Source organism: Ambystoma mexicanum, chromosome 4p (assembly GCF_040938575.1).
Source record: "Ambystoma mexicanum isolate Mex_15411 chromosome 4p, UKY_AmexF1_1, whole genome shotgun sequence".
In the NCBI taxonomy this organism is placed as follows: Eukaryota; Metazoa; Chordata; class Amphibia; order Caudata; family Ambystomatidae; genus Ambystoma; species Ambystoma mexicanum.
In genome coordinates this window covers 302,696,968-302,717,441 of record NC_090927.1, presented here as the reverse complement: position 1 = coordinate 302,717,441, position 20,474 = coordinate 302,696,968, and the positions used below count along the sequence as shown (strand labels likewise).

Here is a 20,474-nt window from a genome sequence, read left to right as displayed (position 1 = left end):
GCATCGGATGCGCAGCCATTTTGTCGAGCTGCGTGCCACGTGACAAAGTCATGGTGCTTGCCTCGCTGGGCCCGGCCTCTTCCAGGACTCTTGGCGGTGGAGCATGAGACCAAGGGCCTCATCACGAGTTGGGCGGTAACGCCGGCGCTATTAGCCCTACCGCCAAACCCCCAGCGCCATTAGCGCCGGATCATGGGTTTGGCGGAGTTGTTAGTGCCCATTCCCCATTGGGCCCATTCAGGAATTCCTCATTCCCCATTGGTCCCAATGGGCAAAATTCCCACTATTGCCGCCGGCGGATTTCCCGCCGGCGGTAATAGCGCCGAAAATCGGCAATTTTGCCGCGGATTTCCCCCCAGCTCACAGCTGGGGGGAAATTCGCCAAGGCCATGATCTGGCGGACCCTTAAATGCGGCGGGAATAGCGTTGATTACCAAACTCGTGATGAGGCCCCTAATCTGCACCCCAGGACAGGGCCTGGTAGGCGTGTTGCCCTCAGCCTCATTGCTGGTAGTGCTGCGTACAGGCGCCCCCCTCGGCCATCTGACCGGTACTAAGGTGTAGCCCCTCAGGTGTAGACCCGGTAAAAGTAGCTTGCTCGTCCCTCAACGCTGTCCCCGGAAGGATCTTATAACCCCTCGGCCGGACGGCCGGTAGCTGGAGTAGCCTTGGTACCTGTGCTGGTGCTAGACCCTGAAAGGTTCTTCCCGCTCTGGTGTTTCCTTGGGAAAGGATTCACCCTTGCGGGGTGCAATAGAAAATAGTGGCCCTGCCTTAGGCCTTGACTTGTACCCGACGAAGGCCTTCAAGTCCTCACGAGGCGAATTCTCAAAGAGCTCCCTTCACCGGGCTAACCTGTTCTTCAGAGCGCGTGGTGTAAGCGCGTCACACGCGGAACATCCCTCCCAGCTGTGATCAGGGCCAAGGCAGTGGAGGCAAAGAGCGTGGGGGTCAGACGTAGGGAAGAGCCCTTCGCAGGCTGGACACCTGCTGAAGCCCGCTGGTGAGGAGTGTGGCGACAGAAGACCGAGTACCTTATTGAACAAAACAGAAGACAAAAGATAGAAGAAAGAATCTGGGTAAGAGCGCGTGGTATTACAAGGTCGAAGCCAAACCCAGGAGCGCTGGTGAAATCAGCCTGTTCCCGTTGACGTGGAAAAGGGGACTGGGGAGTGGCGCCGTTGGGTGGAGTCAGGGGAGCGCATTCTCACGGGGCTGCGCCACTGCGTGGCTCTAAATTTAAAGGGAAAGAAGGTTTTTCTGGTGAAAAGGGTTCCGTCTCCCGTGCCTAACGATGGATGCCCCCATGCATTACGGATGAAAGGGGACAGGACGTAGGAGTAAAGGAAGGACAATTCGACATGGCCAAATGCCTTTTCGGCATCTAATGATATCAACGCAGACGGCAACTGAATTATCAAAGCTTTTTCAACCGGATGACATACCTCCAACCCCTGCACTTACCACTTTGTTCTTGCACTTGCACAGAAGGATTGTCACAAGGCCAAGTTAACTGTTTTTTGTTGTCCTACTTCCTTTCCTATATTCCCCTCCCCCAATTTGTCTTGTGGCGCCTGGAAACACTTGTGTATAGGCACCATGCAAATGTCTAATAAAATAAATAAAAATAAGTATCCACCTAATGTTGTCAAAGGTTTGTCGCCCTGTGATAAACCCAGATTACCTAGCTTTGTGAGCCACTGCGACAACCGTTTAGCCAAAATACTGGTGTATATTTTTGCATCGATATATATCAGTGCAATGGGTCTCTAGGACCCACAGTTTCTCAGATCTTTATTGGGCTTCGGGAACACCGACATAGACTGCGTTACCATTCCCTTTGTTGCTATGGATTTGAATAGTTTGGTAAGCCTAGGGATTAGCTCATTCTGTACTTCTTATAGAACAGCGCCGGGAAGACGCCTGGGCCTGGCGCTTTGTTCAACGGGAGGGACTTAATTGCGGTCTCTACTTCTTTCTGTCTTTTATATTCTTTCAATGTCTCACTTTCCATGGGTGTCAATTTTGGAAGGGGCATCGACTCAAAATACGCCACTACCTTATTATGTTCAGGGCTAGCAGGTGCATATAATGATTTAATGATTCATGAAAGTATGCAAACACATCTATGGTGGATGCGGTATCTGTCGCTATCGATCCATTGTTCTTGGCCATTTGGAGAATGGTTTGGGCGGCCGTAGATGTTTTTAACAACGCGCTAGCAAATGGTCCGCCTCATTGGCACTAACATAATACGTCTGCCTAGCCCGTAATAGGGACATTTCGGCTCTTTGCGTACATAGTAGGTCAAGTTGACCTCAAACATGGATAAATGTCCTTTGTAGGGCCCTCGTCGGCTTATCCGCTAAGAGCCGCATGACTTCCTCCAATTGAGTCTTCAACTCTTCTTCCATTTTCCCCCATTATTTCTCCCTTTACGCCCTTAGAACAATCAGTCCTCCATGCAATACTGCTTTAAACTCATCTAAAATCCCTTCTGGGCTGATCTATTGGGAGTCACTGGTAGAAAAATAGAAGTCTATGTTAACCCCTATTGCTTCAGTGATCACTCTATCCTTTAGCAGCTCTACTGGGAACTTCCAACCCCATAAGCCCCTCTTCTCCCCCTAGGCACGAAAGGTTTCAGATATAGGGGCGTGGTCCGAGTGCGAGATTGATCCCAACCCTGCCTCCCCAACATCTCCCATCAGCTGGGCCTTTACCCACACATAGTCTATCCTGGACAATGACTGGTGGACATGAAAAAAGCATGTGTATCCCCTCTCCTACCCCTTCTTGATCCGCGACACATCTCGCTGGGTTATGCTGACAAAGCTATTCAGCAGGGAGCCGGAGGAACTGGTTTTGTTCCGCTGTGCCCCCATGCTCCTGTCAGTTTGAGGGACCCATGCCAAGTTAAAATCTGAGTATTGCTCAGTGGCAAAGCGCTCGTCTTGGAAGCAAGACGGTGCAGAAGCTCAGAAACCTCTTCGGTATTAAGCATGTTATAAAAAACAATTATAATATAATATTAATGGGCCCTCTGAAACCCTAGGTTGTCAAATAATGGTCATATCTATATTCCTCTCAACACTTGATAAAAAACAAACTACTGTGACAAGACCATGGGTACTATCAACCTAAACCTATAGGTCAATTTGACAACAGGTCTTAAAACTCCAGGAACTATCCAAAGTTCAGAAAGGACATGTACACCATTGTACATGAATCCTAATCCCAGAAAGTGTAAGCTGTGCAAAAAGGCACTTGGAATGGTACTTAACTATCTATTTGAGAAAGTTACAGTACCCACTCCAAACCCTTGGTACCAATATCACCACCAAGCCCTCTACCGTATCACCTCATCCTCTTGCTTTCTCTGCCTCACCCCTTTTTCCTTTAGTGTTCTAAAACTACATAAGATGCATGCAGCATGGTATAAAACACCACTACATTAATAATAGGATGCAAGATCCTTTTCACTCTGTGACAGTCGTCAGTGCCAAGAAGCCATTAAAATGGCAAACTTTGGGTTCCATGTGTTAAAATCGCAGCAAAAATGACCGTGGACACAAAATATCGCGGCAAAAAGGCAGTGGTTTTGCTGCCGCAATCCATGTAAATAAAGGATGCGGGGGACACCCCTGCAACCCCCTGACACATTATACCATTTAAGGGGAGCGGGGGACACTACTGCAACCCCCACTCCCCTTAAATGGTGTAATGGTGTACACCTTTAACAGGTCAAACCACTGCATTTTTGGTGAGATTTTTTGTACAGGTGACATTTTTGACATGATTTTATCACTGTATACCAAACTTTGCACATTATTAACAGCCCTTAACATAACTAATAGGAATCTTTCATTGATACAAAATAACATTGAAGCAGTGGTAGATTTGTTAGTACACTAGATATCTGCATCTGTGAACAAATCTTCTTAGACAAGAAATGTGGACTTGGGACAAAATATCTACATGGCATCAAAGCATCACAGATATGTATGAGTATGTAAATAGAAACCCGTACATTTTAGCCACTACAAAACTTGCAAGACACGTATTTAATAGAATTTGAAATCAAAATATAAAACTACATTTCTAACAAGATATATAAAGTGCAAAGGTCGAATTATAATCACCAAGCAGATGGTTGCGGATAGGATGATATTGCATGGTGAAGGCTCAGGACTAAAAGAGGGGGTGAACTTTCAGATGCTAAAAGGATGCAGCTCCATTTTACATGCAGCCTTAAAAGACACCTCCTAGGCATGTTACCTCTGTGAGTCCTTCACACTGCACATGCATCTGGATCCACTCAAGCCTGTCTGAGTTCTCCTTCTCACGAACCCCTTCGTTGACCTGTGAGCAAAGCTCCTCAGCACGCTCCAGTGCAAATTTCAGGTAGCCGCGGTCTGGATTGTTCTCAGGAGTGTTCTCCATGATCTGAGCAAAGCACAAAGGAATGTACGGTCATGGTTTGCAGACACAAAGAAAGAAAGACTAGTGCAAACATCTGCAACGGTTAACCAGAAATACTATTCCCCTATTTACTTCGGCATATGTGATTAATTAATTCAATTTTATAACAAGGGACCAGGACCCGCATTACGGTACCGTTGCACATGCATGTAAATGCGCAGTCACATCATGTTCAGTGCAGATATAGAGCAACTTATTTTATTTTGTTAATGTGATTGCACATGTGCAGTGTTTCCATATGTGCAAAAGGTATCATAATACTGTGCCCTAATTCTATTTGGTTCAATTACATAGTGATAAACATCTTCCAACAACTAGTAGAGTTGCAAAGTAGTGTTGTAGTTAAGTAGGGTAATGAGGTGAGTCAAATAGTGCAGTGGACTAAGTGATTGCTTCAGAGATATGTGTTTACCTGAAGTCACAGGTTCTAATCCCAGCAGGGATAACTCAGTCTCATTTTGTGTAAATTGATACATTTAGTACCATTAACAATGCGTAGGAATATCACTTGCTACGAAGTGGGAGGAATCTGGCATCAACTACTACATACAACACGGTACTATTATGAATACACCTCACTGAATGAATGGAACTGTGCCACTGTGTTGCCCATAATTGATTTGGTCCAAGTTTGGGCACACAGTAAATTAAAATCCACATATGGAAACTATGCTTACTTGTGCAAGTATGCTACATAGGGCATCATGTTAGGCTAAGAAACAGGATGAGTAGAAATAAGTCCCTTTCTGGATACCTGAGAATTCGATTGCAGAGCAGCGACATCTGTATTCTATACAGAATAGTCAGCTTTTGAATAGTTATAACACTCAACCCACCGGTTCTGGTTTACAGGATATCCACAATAAGGATGCATAAGCAAAATTTACATATAATGAAATTCAAAGGAGATAATGTTAATTTTTGGGGTAATTCTAGAAACCCGTCTGGGTTTTTACTATGTGGTGGATCAGAAATTGCACCCAATTCCCTCTGCGGGATCTGGCTAAATATTTCATCATAAAGCACAGTACTCTGCAGGCATATAGCAAGAGGTAATCAGGCAATGTAACAAATTAGAAAATGCATAGCATTCTGTGTTAATACTCACATTCTTAATGATAAGGGGGTAACGTGTGATTCTCTGCATAGGTTTCAGCAAAAAGCTTGAGAGAGGCATCCCCTTGCACCTTGGATCTGTGGCCAATTTCTGTAGAGCAAAGCAAAGGGAAACAAACATAAGCATGATGTGGCTAATGAAAACACAAAGGGGGTCATTCATAGATGGGTGTATTTTTTCGATTAAATATTGCCCGGGGAAGTTGCCACCTCCACCAGTGAAATTCCACCCAATTCAGTTTATCACTGGTAGAGGTAGTATTTCTGGAATACCTCTGGAGGCTTTTCAGAAACACCACATCTACCTGTGGTAACCTAAAATGTATTTTTACCCCATTGTTACAGTAGTGTACATATTGTTTAATGCTAAAAAGTCTGTTCTGACCCTTTCATTCATTACATGGGAAGGTGGTGAGTGAGTAGCATTAGGGATGCTCACCTTTTCACCCCCTTAGCATGGCCATTTGTATAAACCTTTTTCACTGTAATGAAGGGAAGCCTGTTCTTCCCGCCTGTAAAAAAGTTACAAAATTGGGGCCAAATTGGAGTTTTTACATCCACTTCTTACGTGGAGGTAAACATATTCACATTTTCGTCAGAAAGGCAGCCTAAAATATTGCGGGAACAACGCTGCCGGCATTTGACCAGACCAAACCATGAATTGGACGGACAGTAAAATGGTTTGTATTTGCAAAATACCGACAATTTTACACCCAAGGCTGGATGACTAGTCAGAGAACCTTACAGAACACCACATCCATTTTATAGACGTATCCTTCCAAACCGCCCCTGTCTCACTCCCAACAGCAGACCTAAGGAAAAGAACACAAAAAAGGTAGCAGGCGACCCTCTCTCGAAAGAACGAGGCATGATAACCTGTTCAGTGGTTATTAACCACTTTGAGAGCTTGCAGTCATCTACTTTTTGCTCACTGTACCTTTCACAGATGTTGAAATATCCATTTGCATATCAGTCTTTGTCCCGCCCACATGGGCAGTCCAGCACTGAAATGCTATGGCAATTCCCTTCTGAAAAAGAGTACCACCAGCAACCGGTACTGGACTGCCCATGTGGGCGGGACAAAGACTGATATGCAAATGGTTATTTTCCATCTGTGAAAGGTACAGTGAGAAAAAAGCGTGTGCTGCAAACTCTCATCGCAAAGTGGGAAAAAAACCACAAAGCAGGTTATCATGCCATGTTCTTTCTGGAGAGGATCACCTGCTACCTTTTTTGAAATACTAAGGAAAAGAACTCTCACTTATCTGAAAAAATGGTATCCTTGTGTTCACACATTTCTCATCATGCAATTCACACAGTCAACCTTGGTGATTATGGTAAACCTGAGCATGAAGGAAACATCAGAAGCTCATGTTCAATTGACAAACGTGATGGTTTGAACTTTCACAATCATCTTAGAGTACATTTATAATGAAAGAGCGGGAGTGCGGCTACTCTAAGGAAAATAAGTCTGAATCCCTCAAGGCACTAGGTAGCCTCTTTTTGCAAAGAATACTTAAGTGCCACATATGGAAGCTAAAATGTATACCATTGACAGTGTCAAAGGTGAAGATCTAACTTGAATGTACATCTCTGATGGTGGGCTCAGTAGGATTACAATTCTAACTAAAACGTTTCATACAATTTTTAGATTTGCAATTAAATTATCTTTTGTTTTCATCTACTCACTTTCCCACCTAAGATTATGTTAAATTGATATATGTCAACTAGAAAACAACAGAGAAGGCCTTATCAAATGTAGTATGCTACATTCCGATGGGTTGCTATCTCTTCACCGATATTATGTTCACATAGTCAGTAAAGGGCCCCACACACTGCCAAAGTGGTGACATGCATCGCTCGTTGGAACATCTATGAAGAATTCATTGACCTAGTGGTGGTGGGAAAGAGAATGGTGGCCTACACTCAAATTCATTTCTGTATACAGGTTCTTCACTAAAGTACCCTTGGATCACCTTTTCACACCTTAACTAGTGTAGTGAACTAGGTTTATTGTGGTACTTTTTAGGGATAAAACCAGTGCTGATCGCTTGTTTGGGGGTTACATACGAAAAGCTGGTTTCAGTTGGTTCTCCTTTTGCCAGAGTAGCATAGGGCTTACTGGGATGGGCAGTAAAAATGTGATTTTCTTCATGTACATATGTTGTGTTTCACAAATGTGCCAGAGAAAAGAAAAGGCCAGCCTTGAGACTTAGGCTGGATGGTACTGGCTCAAGACTGTTTTGTAAACTATCTGTGACACTGTTAGGGCACAATGCTAGCATCTGGCATAACTGATGGTGGAGTAAGAGGATGTTTTTTGCAGTGTATACTAGCATGATTAGCATGTCTGGGAGACCTCAGGAAAAGAGCAAAAAGGAGTTTGTGGTTCACTAAGGCTTGTGCATTTGCTACCATCTGAGTTGTTGGTTGGAGCGATCCAGGGTCCCCCAAAGGCTAACTGAAGATTGTTGGAAAGTATAATTCCATCTTCATGTGTTATGCATGGCATCTGTCCTGTGTTCTTGTGTATTGTTTTACCTTATAATAAATATTGCAACAATTTTCAGTCAGTGGGCGTTTGTTCTGCAAAATATTACCTGAAATGTTGTGTTGAACTGTAGATGTTACCATAGAGACTACTGTATTGCTCCTCTATAACTTCTTTCCTCGTTTATTGTGGGATATGATACATATATGATATGATGTGGCATTTAAAATGCGCCTGTACCCAAGTGTTTCTAGGCGCGACAAGACAGGGGGGGGGGAAACAAAGGGATGACAAAATATCGATCTTAATAGGCATTGTGTCATTCAGATCGCTCAAGTGCGGGGAAGAGGGAAAGGGAGAAGTGCCAGTGGCAGGGGGAAGTGTAGTTAACTCACCAGTGCAGCCAGCGTGTGGCTCATAAGTGCAGAGAGAAGGGACTCTAGGGTTGCAGACACAGACCCTTAAGTGCTGGGGAGCACAGAGGCAGCACAAGGGCAACTGGACATGCAGGAGCCTGGGCCTGAGTTGAGAGGTTGACCAGGTGACCAGTGCGCGGAGCAGTCCGGTGCATCATCAGGGTTAGAGGAAGAGAAAAAGCGTAAGTGAAAAGGAAGGTCTCGAGTTGCTTCCGGAACCCAGAGGTTGTTCTGCTCAAACTTCAGAGAGGCAGGGCGGCTGTTCCAAAGGGAGGCCCCCAGCCGATGAGCTAGATCTGCCCCGAACTCTCTGCTTGGAGAAGCACCTGACCCTCAGTGAGTTGGCGGTGGATGAGCGGAGAGCCAGAGAAGGAAGAAGGTTTGGAAGAGAAAGTTGTAGGTAGAGCGGTCCCAGGCCCCACACAGCCTTGTGGATGATGCAGTGGGTCTTGAAGTTTAACCTTGCAGCTGCGGGAGCAAGTGAAGAGATTTCAGAGCTGGAGAGATACGATCCATGGGCTTGAGGCCAAAGACAAGTCTAGCAGTCCTGTTCTGGATAAGTTGTAAAAGTCGAAGAGTAGAGGCAGGAAGATTTAAAAAGAGGCTGTAGCAATAGTCCAGCCTACAGAGGAGAGCTCTGGAGACAGTGAGCTTCTGGGGGAAAGTGAGAAAAGGAAGAATACCTCTGAGGAGGTGCAGCTGATAATTTGACTTCTTAGAGACGTCAGAGATGTGAGGAGAGAAGGAGGGGGTGGAGTCGAAGATGACACCAAAGTGCTTATACTCACAGGAAGGAGCAGGAAGAGGGCCCATAGTGGGCGGCCAGAGAGAGAGAGAGAGGAAAGGAGGGAGCGGGTGTCCCAATGAGGAGAATCTCAGTTTTACTGGCAGTAAAGCAGAGATCATTAGCAGCACACCATTCATGAATTGCAGCCGTACAGTCTGGTATGAGAGAAGAAGTAGAGGTGGCTTAGGGGAGCATCAAAGGGAGCCAAGTGCCATCCCCATAACATTGAAAATTGGAGCAGAAAGTAGCGATACGGTGGGCAAGAGGTGCCAGGTAGCTGTTGAAGAGCCAGGGAGAGAAGTTAGACCCTTGGAGATCACCACAAGTAGAGAGAGAGAAGAGAGGAAAGACCCCAGTTGAACCTGAGAGGGTCGGTCGTGAGAAAGGAGATCAACCAGGCCAGGGCTGATCAGTAATACCAAGATTGTCACAGAGACGACTGAGAAGGATGGCATGGTTGACAGTGTCAAAAGCAAAGGATAGATCAAGGAGAATGAGGACAGAAGGGAGATTGGAGTCAGGATTGGAGAGCAAGTCTTCACGGGTGTTCAGGAGAGCAGTTTCTGTGCTTCTGGCAGCTATGAAGCCAGACTGGTGGTCATGGAGGAAACTAACATATTCAGTATGTAGATTAAGCTGGGAGATGGCCAGCTTTTCCAAGAGTTTGCCCAGGACACAGGAGATGGAGATCAGGTGATAGTTAGCAGGATAGGAAGGATCGGCCAAGGGCTTCTTTAGAAGGGGGTGCACAAGAGAGCGCTTCGATGTGGTCCTTGATTGTTCTGGTTGAGCAGGGGAGAAACTGCTTTGACAAGACTTTCATAGATCGGACTTGTCTAGAAACATCGTCGGGGTGAACAGGAGAAAGGAGGAGGAGAGACGGCCTCAGACGGGCCAGGAGTGGTAGAGGAGGATGAAGTGGCGATAGAGGAAGAGAGGGTGGACAGGTTGTTCTAAGCTTTAGTAATAAAATGAGAGGCCAAGGACGTGCAGAGGGCCTGGGAGGGAACAGGAGAGGTAGAGACTGCAGCAGGACGGGCCAGCTCGTTGCAGATTTTGAAAAGTTGAGCCGAGTTGTTAGATACTGCAGAGATGTGGGCTTGGATGTAGGCTCACTTCTTAGAGAGGACATGGAGTTTGTACTGCCTTTGGAGCAGGTGGCAGACTATTTTGTCAGGGGGGTGCGCCTGATGACCTCCACTTCCTCTCCGCCGCCCTATACTTGCGTTTTAGGGCGGCGAGGTCGGAATCGCACCAAGAGTTGCACTTGGATTTGGGCTTCAGGCGGATTCTCATGACAGGGGCAAGGACATCCTGAGTGTTAGAGATAGAGAGATGAAGGTTAGGGAGGGCTGTGTCAGGGTGTGAGTCAGAAAAAGAGAAGTCCCCCTCTTGTGGACAGGACCAGAGCCTTTTTATTTCTCAGCATAAAACATTTCTGAATGTTTTAAAACAGAGACAAGGCGTATGCGCAGAGGATAGCGGCACCTCTACATGCCCCGCCCACAAGCTACATCTACCAGTTCATTGCAACCTCAGGCTGGGACACAATCTGGACAAGAGGAGAGGGTGGATGAGCATATGGAGGTAAGGGGACTGTGGACTTGGGAGTATAGTAATCACTACAATGAGAAACATTTACATACTCCTACGTGTCACCCCTTTCCTTAATACTGATGGGAGATTTTCAAAGCCTTTCTTTAAGGGTGAATGGCAACTTTTTAATCAAACAGGCTGCTTAAAACCATTTACCCAAAGCTGTCATCTGACCTGTAGTTGATATCTAGTGAGTAGTGTTAGCGAAAAGAAGAACAAGAAGTCTTTACTAGTGACAAAGAAAGCCATAACTCTGTGAGTGTGAAGACCTTGCGGTGGAGTTTTACCCTGACACTTATAGGCTTCTACTATGCAAGGGCCTATCCAACTCACAATGGTGGCCTTTGATTTTTGCTTGCCAATGCCTTGTGAGCCATGTCACAAAATATCTGAGGATTAAAATGGAATTCTCTGTAGATAGAATTTAGGGGCCCTCTGTACATCTAAGATTCCGACTGAAGATATGGAAGAAAATAACGGGAAAACGTATATCCTGATTAATGTAGAAATCAGACATTTTGGGAAGAAATGCAGGACGGATTCTTAAAACTAACTTGTCCTTGTGAAATAACGTAAAAGGGTTCCAGAGACGTTGTAGTTTGCTTATTCTTATAGCATAGTACATGGCCACTAAAAGAAGCCATTTTCTAAGAACTTAAATTCATGTCAGCCGTGGCCAAGGGCTGCAAAGATTGATGTACTCAAGCTTTAAGTTCCATAATGGGCGAGGGACACTAACCAGAGGGTGCAATCATAATAAACCTTAGAAATGCTTTTAAATTACAGGATTCCAAAAGGAAAGGTCCAACGAGTATGAGTTTAAGCGAGCCACCAGGGCTGTAAGTATGTCCTGCAGGAATCCAATCTGGTAACTAAATGATCAAGGCTGCCTGAAAGTGAAAGTAGCGCACCTAGAGATGCCTTAATAGGAACCAATGGCAACATCTAAGCCATACGATATGGAGACCTTGTGGACTCTTCCTAGAAGCCCGCAATACTGCTTGTTCTCTGCCAGTCCTAGATGCCCTAAAGCTCAGTTCTCAGGCACCAGGCAGTGAAGTTCGTTACCCACTTCCTGCAAGGGGATATTCAGGTTATTGGGTAGAATCAGCAGAGCAGAATCAAGGGCCTTGAGCTTGGAGAACCAAAACTGTCCGCCAACAGGGAGTTATTAGAATGATGCAGCAATGGATAGCTTCCTTCAATTTCCTCAGAAGTTGGTATCATTGGTATCAGGAGAAAGGAATACGCTGTCAAATGATCTCACAACAGATGTAGGGCATCCCCCTAAGGACCAAGAGCCCTGAGCCATCCAAGATGCAGAGGCTGTGTGCGACAAAGCGACTTCTGCTCTGCAGGAGTTTCAGGGATCAGAAGTGGATAAGCTGCCTACTCAACGCCATATTACTACTAAACCAGCAGTGATTCCAATCATATAGGTGAAACAGGTACAGCCTGACAGGTATACCTCCTGCGCTTCTTTTGGCAATGTGACCTGAGGGAAGGCTATACCCTCAGGAAGGATGTGAGCCGTTTCAGTAGCAACCCAAACAGTGTAGGTACCATGGATCAAAAATAAAATGATGTCCAAGCATGGTTCTTTAAAAATATAGGTACATTAATCAAACAACAAAATGCAAACAAACTATCTAAAAACCACTGAAATCCCACCCCTGTAAGGGAAATACGGAGAATGCAGAACGTTGTATAAAAGGGCAGTATGGGTTGCTATGCCAGGATGTTCAGACAAGATTTGTGGCCATTGAGAATGTTCTAGGACATATTCTTGTGGCAAAAGGATGAGAAGGGAGGCTTAAAAGTCACTGTGGTTCCAAAACGTACAGTGCGTGTTCAAGTTTCTAATGCACTTAACCTCCTCAGTTAATGGTGGTGTGGATATGAGTGTTAATTTCACATACTCAAACATAATAAACTGATATTCATACAGTATTAATATTTATTGATCGTCCTTATGACTAAGTATAAGAACCATAAAGTAACACACTTATTTAACTAGACATACAAAACCAGTTTTCAATATACAAGAGATAAAAAGGTAAAACATTAATTTTTTCAAATGTTAAGAAAATTCATCCCTTTTTAAATTTCTCAAAGGAAAAACAATACAGATCTTTGACATTTCATAAAAAGAGGAGAGCCAACTCACAGCCTCAGAAAAGTCCCATATAATAGGCAACCGCTACACCTTTTAATATACTCACTACATAGAATCTGTTTAGCTAATATCATCCTTAGTCTTTTCCAATAAGGTAAATCTAAGCAACCAAGCCCTATGGATGTAACAGGCTACTACAGATACAATATGGTGCTCCGTAGAAGTTTCATAAAATGTCTGAGCTTCAATAATAGATCATAGAATAGCAGCCCTAAACAATGGTCTTAAATATCGTCTTCTCAGATCTTTTAGTTTCACACAAATAAACAGGAAATGAGTAATAGTTTCCGTGCCCGAACCACAAAAAGGACATGTACCTAACCCACAATGGCTGCATGTTTTAGTAAAGAAAGGTAAGTATAACGCTCCCATCCTAAACCGGATAAGGTTTCAGTTACTTACCTGTAACTATTGTTCTCCAGCATGGGTCTGACATGGATTTGCATGCTCATGAATATTCCCCGTCATCAGGCAGGGAATCCTCGGTAAAAGAAAAAAAAGTTACAATTTCACTTTAAAACTGTATTTCTCCTCTAAACCAATCACTGTCCTCTGTGACATACTGCCCCCATCCAATGAAGGTTCTCTCCCTAAACCCTGCCTCTGGCAGGCATCTTCAGATTTGATAAGCACGTAAAGTGGCAGTATGACCAAAAAGAGCCGCAGAGGGGCCGGAGGGGGGGTTCCCATGTGAATCCATGCCAGACCTATGCTGGAGAACAATAGTTACAGGTAAGTAACTTAAACCTGCTCCAGCATGGGGTCTGGCATGGATTCACATGCTCATTAATAACGAATACACAGCAGTACAACATTACACAACCACAGGACATGGTAAGGCTCAACAGAAGCAATTAACTCTTACCCCAGGAACAAACTCACCTGAAGTGAACAGGTTGTGTAGCACTGCTTGGCCGAGTCTGGACTCCTCCCTCAAATCCCTGTCAACGCAGTAGAACTTTATGATGGTGTGCGTGGACCTCCACGTAGCAGCCCTGCAGATGTCTAGCAGGGGTACACCAGACAGGAAGGCCGTCTTTGCAGCGATCGCTCTGGTGGAGTGGGTACTCGGACGGCCCGGCAGTGGTGGGTTCGCCAAACAATGGCAGTGCATGATGCAGCCGAAGAGCCATCTTGAAATGGAAGCCTTGGCCAAGGCCTTCCCATAGCTCACAGGAACAAAGTTCACAAAAAACTGAGAAGTCTACCGAAAAACTCTGTGTGTCACGTAGCATTTCTAGGCACGAGCATTGTCCAGCGAATGCAAGGCCCTCTCCGCTGGCGACAAAGGTTTCGGGAAGAAAACAGGCAACACCAAAGGCTCATTGAGGTTGAATTTTGACTGACCCTTCGGCATGAAAGAGGGGTGCGTTCGCAGTACCACCCTTGATTCGTGGAAAGTCAGGTACGGTTGCTTGCAGGATAGGGCCTGGATCTCATCTACACATCTGGCAGAGGTGATGGCTACAAGGAAAGCCATCTTCCACAAGAGAAACTTGAGTGGGACCTGAGGCATAGGCCCGAAGGGAGCCCTCATGAGCCTCGTCAGAACCAGGTTTAGTTCTCACGCCAGGGCAGGAGCTTTCACTGGCGGGAAGGATCAGAAAAGGCCTTTGAAAAACTCCTTGATGAGTCTGTGGGACCACAGCGAGGATCTCCCCGGGGACCTGGTGTAGCGGGAGATAGCTGCCAGATGTACCTCGATGGATGCGTGAGCCAGCCCAGCCTTTGCCAAGGACAGCAAGTATGGCAGGATCCGAGGAGCCGTGACCACCAGAGGGGTAATCTTCTGCGACTGGCACCACATAGCAAAACACTTCCAATTATGCCCATAGCACTTCAAAGTCGACAACGCCCTGCCCTTGGCGAGGACCACCCTGCAGTCCGCTGGCAGCTCATGACCTCCAAACTTTAAGGTTGCAGGAGCCAAGCCTTCAGGTTCAGCGATCCTGGGTCGTGCTGAAGGATTGCGCCTCTTTCTGGTGAGAAGATCCGGAACCACCGGTAACTTGACTGGAGGTGCCGATGTCAGGCCTACAAGGTCCAATCTGCCTCAGCCATGCTGGGGTAATGAGTATCATCTTGCATTGACACTGTCTGAGTGTGTTGAGTCATAGCAGGAGAGGGAACGGAGGGGACGCGTACAAAAACAGTCCTTCTCACAGGAAGGAGAATGCGTCCCCCAAGCTCCTCGTCTGGTGGAATCTGCTGGCAAACTTCTGGCATTTTGAGTTCACCGCCATCACAAGCAGATCGATCTGGGGCCTGCCACATTCGACGAACAGGCGGTCCACCTGATCCTGACCAGGGATGGACTGGCCTATAGAGAACTCTGGAGGTTTCCCGGTGGGCCTCTGCACCCTGGGCCTCTTTTCTGTGGTATTTCCAAATTTTCTCATAGGAAAAGTATTAGGCTTGCTGAAAATGTGTCAAATGGGGCCACTTTGAGCTTTATTTCCAGGGCCTCTTTTGGTCCCCAGTAATTATTTCCAGGGCCTCTTTTAGTTCCCAGTCCAGCCCTGATCCTGACTAAGCTCCCACTCGTGGCAGGAGCCCAGTTCCCTGCTGAGGAAGTCTGCAATGGTGTTCTTGACTCCCACCAGGTGATGAAGGGACGAGAAACACCCCCCATCCGACGGCCCAGTATCACAAGTCCTGGGGCCGCCTTGGAGAGCGCTGGGGCCCGAGTGCCCCCATGCTTCCTGATGTAGTACGTGGTGGTGTTGTCTGTGAATATCCTCACCACCTTGCCTTTCAGAGACGGTAGGAATGACTTGAGGGACCAAAACACTGCCCGTAGCTCCAGGATGTTGATCTGCAGATCCTTTTCCTCTGGCAGCCACAGGCCTCTGGCGTGCAGACGTCCAGTGTGCGCTCCCCAACCTTTCAGGGAGGCATCCGTGGTGACCATCTACTGGTATAGGGGGTTTGAAATCCTGTGCCTTCAGCGATGTGGGAGCACCCCCCCACCACCACTCTACAGCCCGTCGGGACTCCTCGTTGAGAGGGATCTTGTCCGTGAAACTTCTGAACATCGGTATCCAACGTGCATTCAGGAATTCTTGTAGGGGTTGCGCATCTGCAACCTGCAGAGATGGACGAGGTAGATGCAGGATGACATCATGCCTGGTAACAACTTGATGGCCCGTACCGTGGACGTCTTCACAGACGACAGTCATTGCACCATTCATTGAATGGCCACTAGCCTCTCCTCCGAGGACAATGCCAGGCAAGACACTGTATTCAGGCTGGCGCTGAGGAACACTGTGTTCTGCGATGACGTTAAACAGGGCTTTGGATAGTTGAGGGAGAATCACAGATCTGTCCATAGTTGGACGGTTGCCTTCGCGTGTTCGTCGGGCAGCACCCGCGAGCGGGCGTGTATCACCCCGTCATCCAGGTACTTGTATGGTACTGGTATACGTGTATGCCCTGTAGACATAGATGGGCTGCCACTGGTGCTAGGCATTTTGTGAACACTCTTTGGGCCGACTGCAAGCTAAACAGTAGGGCCTTGAACATGTAGTGCTAGCCCTGCACCATGAAGCGTAGAAATGTCCAATGTTTCTTGTGAATGGGGATGTGGAAATAGGCGTCCTCCAGGTCCAACGAAGTCAAGAAATCCCCTTTTTCCAGTTGGCCGAGCATGTGCTGCAACGTAACCATCCTGAATTTTTGGGACTTTAAGTATTTGTTCAGACGTGGTAAGTCCAGAATGGGTCTCCAGCCCCCTGAACAGAAAGTATCTGGAATAGATTCCAGAGCCGTTGGAGAATTAGCTCTATTGCCCCTTTTCCTAGCATGGCTGGTACCTTTTGCAGAAGCTGAGGGATGTGCTGCTCCTGAATGGGGAACCAGCAGGATACGAGGACACCTTTGTTGGAACTACAAGGTGTGCCCCTGGGCGAGAGTGTCCAGCAACCATTTGTTGGTGGTGATCTTTCTCCACTCGCTGATGAATCTCATCAGCTGGCCTCTCACTGGGGTGCACGAATGGAGGCCTGACGTCCTGGCTGATTCAGGCTGGCTTGGGCACCGGTGTCCTGCCATGCGGGCGACGCTGTCCTCCGCTACCATAGGCCTGCGAGCTGCTTCTGTAGGCTTCTTGCGTTGAGGACAATAAAGGCTATCTTTAAGACGTGGAGAAACCTTTTGATGACCTGCTTGATTTTCCTCTGGAGGAGCTAAAAGAAGATGAGCGGTGTGGCTGGAGGGTGCAGAAGGAACGGGTCAGCTCTGTATCCGTCTTGATGGCCTGAAGGGACTCATTGACGGCCTTCCCAAACAGATTCTCCCAGTCGAAAGGCATGTACAGTACCTTTGTCTGGACCTCCTTATGGAAGTTAGTGGCCTTCACCCATCCCTGCCGACGAAGGTAGGCACCATTCCCCATCTGTCAGAACCCTGTGTCTGCGACGTCCACTGCCACCGTGATGGCATGGTCTGATGCCACTTCTCATTCCTGGAAGAAGGCGAGGGCTTCCATCGTCTTATCGTTCGAGAGGAACTCCAGAATCGGTCCTAGCTTTTACCACAATACCTGGCTAGGATCGCCAGGGCGATTATGGATGCCGTCTGTTCTACTTTCCAGACACGTGTAAAAATGTCAGAATTGCTTACCCATTTACACAGAATTAAAGTTCCTGGACTCAGAAAGGCAATAATACACACTTAGATCATTAGTTAGCATATAATTGGCTCTTTACTAGCCCTTTATTCATATTCCATAAACATACATAGAACACTGACATAAATGCAACTAATTACATATAGATAGTTGGATAGATTAGTAGGAATACATCGCCGTAAGTACAGTTGTAGAAAACACCTTCATCTCAACCACAGCAACACCAACCAGTCACAAGGCATGTAGGCAGAGAGATCACATTAACTAACGGGGTCTGGAGCGGAGCGTCCTCCCTCTCAGCAAGACTTCTTTCCCGGGGTTCCAACTCTACCATAACTCTTCTTATGGGATCAAAGTCCCCACCATCCCATAGGTTACCGACTGCCCCCGGCCGAAGGACAGACGGCAAGTATTGGAGGCAAGAGTGGAAAAATCTAGACAGTGGAAAAAACCCAGCTTGTTTCTCACGATCTCGTTCCCAGCACCCCTTATCAGTGCACCTGCACATCTCTGTCTACCCTCTCGGCTCGTCCTTGAACGAGCAATGCAAAACTATCCTACGCCGTGAGCTCATCTACTTCACACTAAAATATCGCAGATGCTGCAAAAGTACATGTCTGCCTTCTAACTGAGCTCGCAAGAAAAAGAGACTTTCATTGCAGTTTGGAAGTTAATGTCCAAAATGGCTGAGCACCGGCGCCCTGTTTTAGCTCATTTTCGCTCACGCACTACACTGTGTAAATCACTTTCTTCCCCCTGGTGTTCATCCTTTTCCCCTTATTGTCCGGAGGGACTGACAGCGATGAAGATGGGTTAGCTGATCTCACAGCAGCCGACACCACTGAGTCTGGCGATGGCTGCGACTGAGGCCTTTGGCTGTGGAGTCCGGCACCCTATACTTCTTCTCCAGCCTGTTTCGCTTTGCTGGAGCCATGCAAGGGTTATTCATGAGGGCCAAGCCCTCTTCCCAAATATCGTCCAGAAAGGGTACTGCCATGATTGTCTTCCTTTTGGCCTCTTGCCTTTGATACAAGAAGCCCTCCTTCTTGGTTTCCTCGGGTACCAGCTGGAAGAGCTTGAATGCACTGTCGATCGGTCCGGTGGGGAAACCCCATGAGGAGCATCCAAAATGTGGCGATTCATTGTCCTCTGGGACAAAGTCTTCATCCTCATCTGTAGTCGTGGCCGTATCTGTCCCCATACCTATATCAAAGTCTGCTGGGGGAGTTGGGGTCCACATGGTGGAGGAGGTTAATATGGGGGCGTCAGAGGACACTTCCTTTTTTTCATCAGTGGTTGATCAGAGACCTGGGGCGCTGCAGGTCCTGGTGCCGGGGGCATCCTCATCTGGCTCTCTGACGCCAGGGTGTGGAGAGTCTATAGAATTTCCACTGAAATGTTCCTCGGCTGAAAAGGCAGAGAAGGAAAACTAGGCCCGGAACCATCGTCGCCATCCTCATGGACCATATGCATGGACTCTTGATCCTCGTCTGTGGACAAAACCTCCATACTTTGAGTGGTGACCTGGGAGGACCATTTAGGGGTCTCCTTGCCACCCCTTTCCTCCCTGAGGCTCCTGGGCCGGTGCCTTATCCCCTTCTAGGGTGCCTGCAGCCTTTGCCAAGGTCTCTGCAGCGGTGTCGCTCCATGGGGGCAGGGACACTTTCTGCGCTGCGGGAGCTACCCTCGTAGGATCTGCGCCTGCAGCGGCCGTGGTAGTGGTAGCCGACGAGGAAGTCGCAGATGAAGACTTTGACTGTGCCGTTTGAGCCTGCTTGGGCTGCGCGGCCGCCTTCTCCTCCACACTTGGCTTATCGGATATCTCCAGGTAGCTTTGCCGGGATGGGCGACTTCCTTTTTGAAGAGGAGCTTGATGGTAAGCTGGCTATGGAGGCAGATGGTGATGTCGATCGAGCCCTATCCAACTTGGGACCTGCATCAGCGGCGAACCCGGCGGTCTCTGACTTGCTGATCTTGGCCTTAATCTTGGACCCCCACGGATGGGGCGACCTCAAAGGACTTAGAAGACCGCCCCTCTGACCGACAGGTCCTGGACGAGGTATGACCTTGGTCGGAGCCCAGGTCAGATGCCTTGTTCAAGTTAAGCCATGCCACCAGCCTACTATGCCTGTGTTTGCTCGTCGTCTTAGAGAAACCTTGGCATATCTCGCATTCTACCTCCTTATGGTCCGGGTGTAGACAGTAGAGGCATTGTAGGTGCTTGTCTTCCACAAACACATTCCGTAGCCCCCATTTGGTGCAGAGCCTATAGAGGGACCTTCGCTCCTTCTCCTCCGTCATGGTCGGAGGGCGCGATGTAGGCCCAAGATGGCCTTCTAGAATCTTGGATGAATCTTCACCTTTGAGGGGCACGGAACTGCAACGACAATGGATCCCCGTTGCCGGCAGTTGAGGAAAAGAGCACATGGGCTCTTTGGAACAAAAATTGAACATGAAAAAACATACAAATAGCTTGAAGAACAAACTCGAGGACTCCCAACAATGAAGCGTGCAATAAAAATCTGAAGATGGCTGCCAGTGGCGGGGCTTAGGGAGAACACTGTCATTGGATAGGAGCAGTATGACCCAGAGAACAGTGATTGGTTTAGAGGAGAAATACAGTTTTTAAGTGAACATGAAACTGTTTTTCATTTATTGAGGATTCCCAGCCTGACGACAGGGAATATTCATGAGCATGTGAATCCATACCAGAACCCATGCTGGAGAAACAGATCTCTCATAAGGCAGGTGTATCTAATCAAGGTAACGTTCAAAGCCAAAGT

General features: G+C 47.2%; 1 protein-coding gene across 6 annotated transcripts in view; it reads right to left on the bottom strand.

The window, feature by feature from the left end:
• Positions 1-20,474, bottom strand: part of ITSN2 (intersectin 2) — a 2,589,317-nt gene that overhangs the window by 110,284 nt on the left and 2,458,559 nt on the right. For all 6 annotated transcript variants that reach the window (XM_069605851.1, XM_069605856.1, XM_069605854.1 and 3 more), the window contains 2 exons: positions 5,591-5,689; positions 4,279-4,446 (listed from right to left, as the gene is read on the bottom strand). In XM_069605851.1, coding sequence (XP_069461952.1) covers positions 4,279-4,446; positions 5,591-5,689 — 267 coding nt within the window. The remainder of the gene's footprint in view (positions 1-4,278; positions 4,447-5,590; positions 5,690-20,474) is intronic.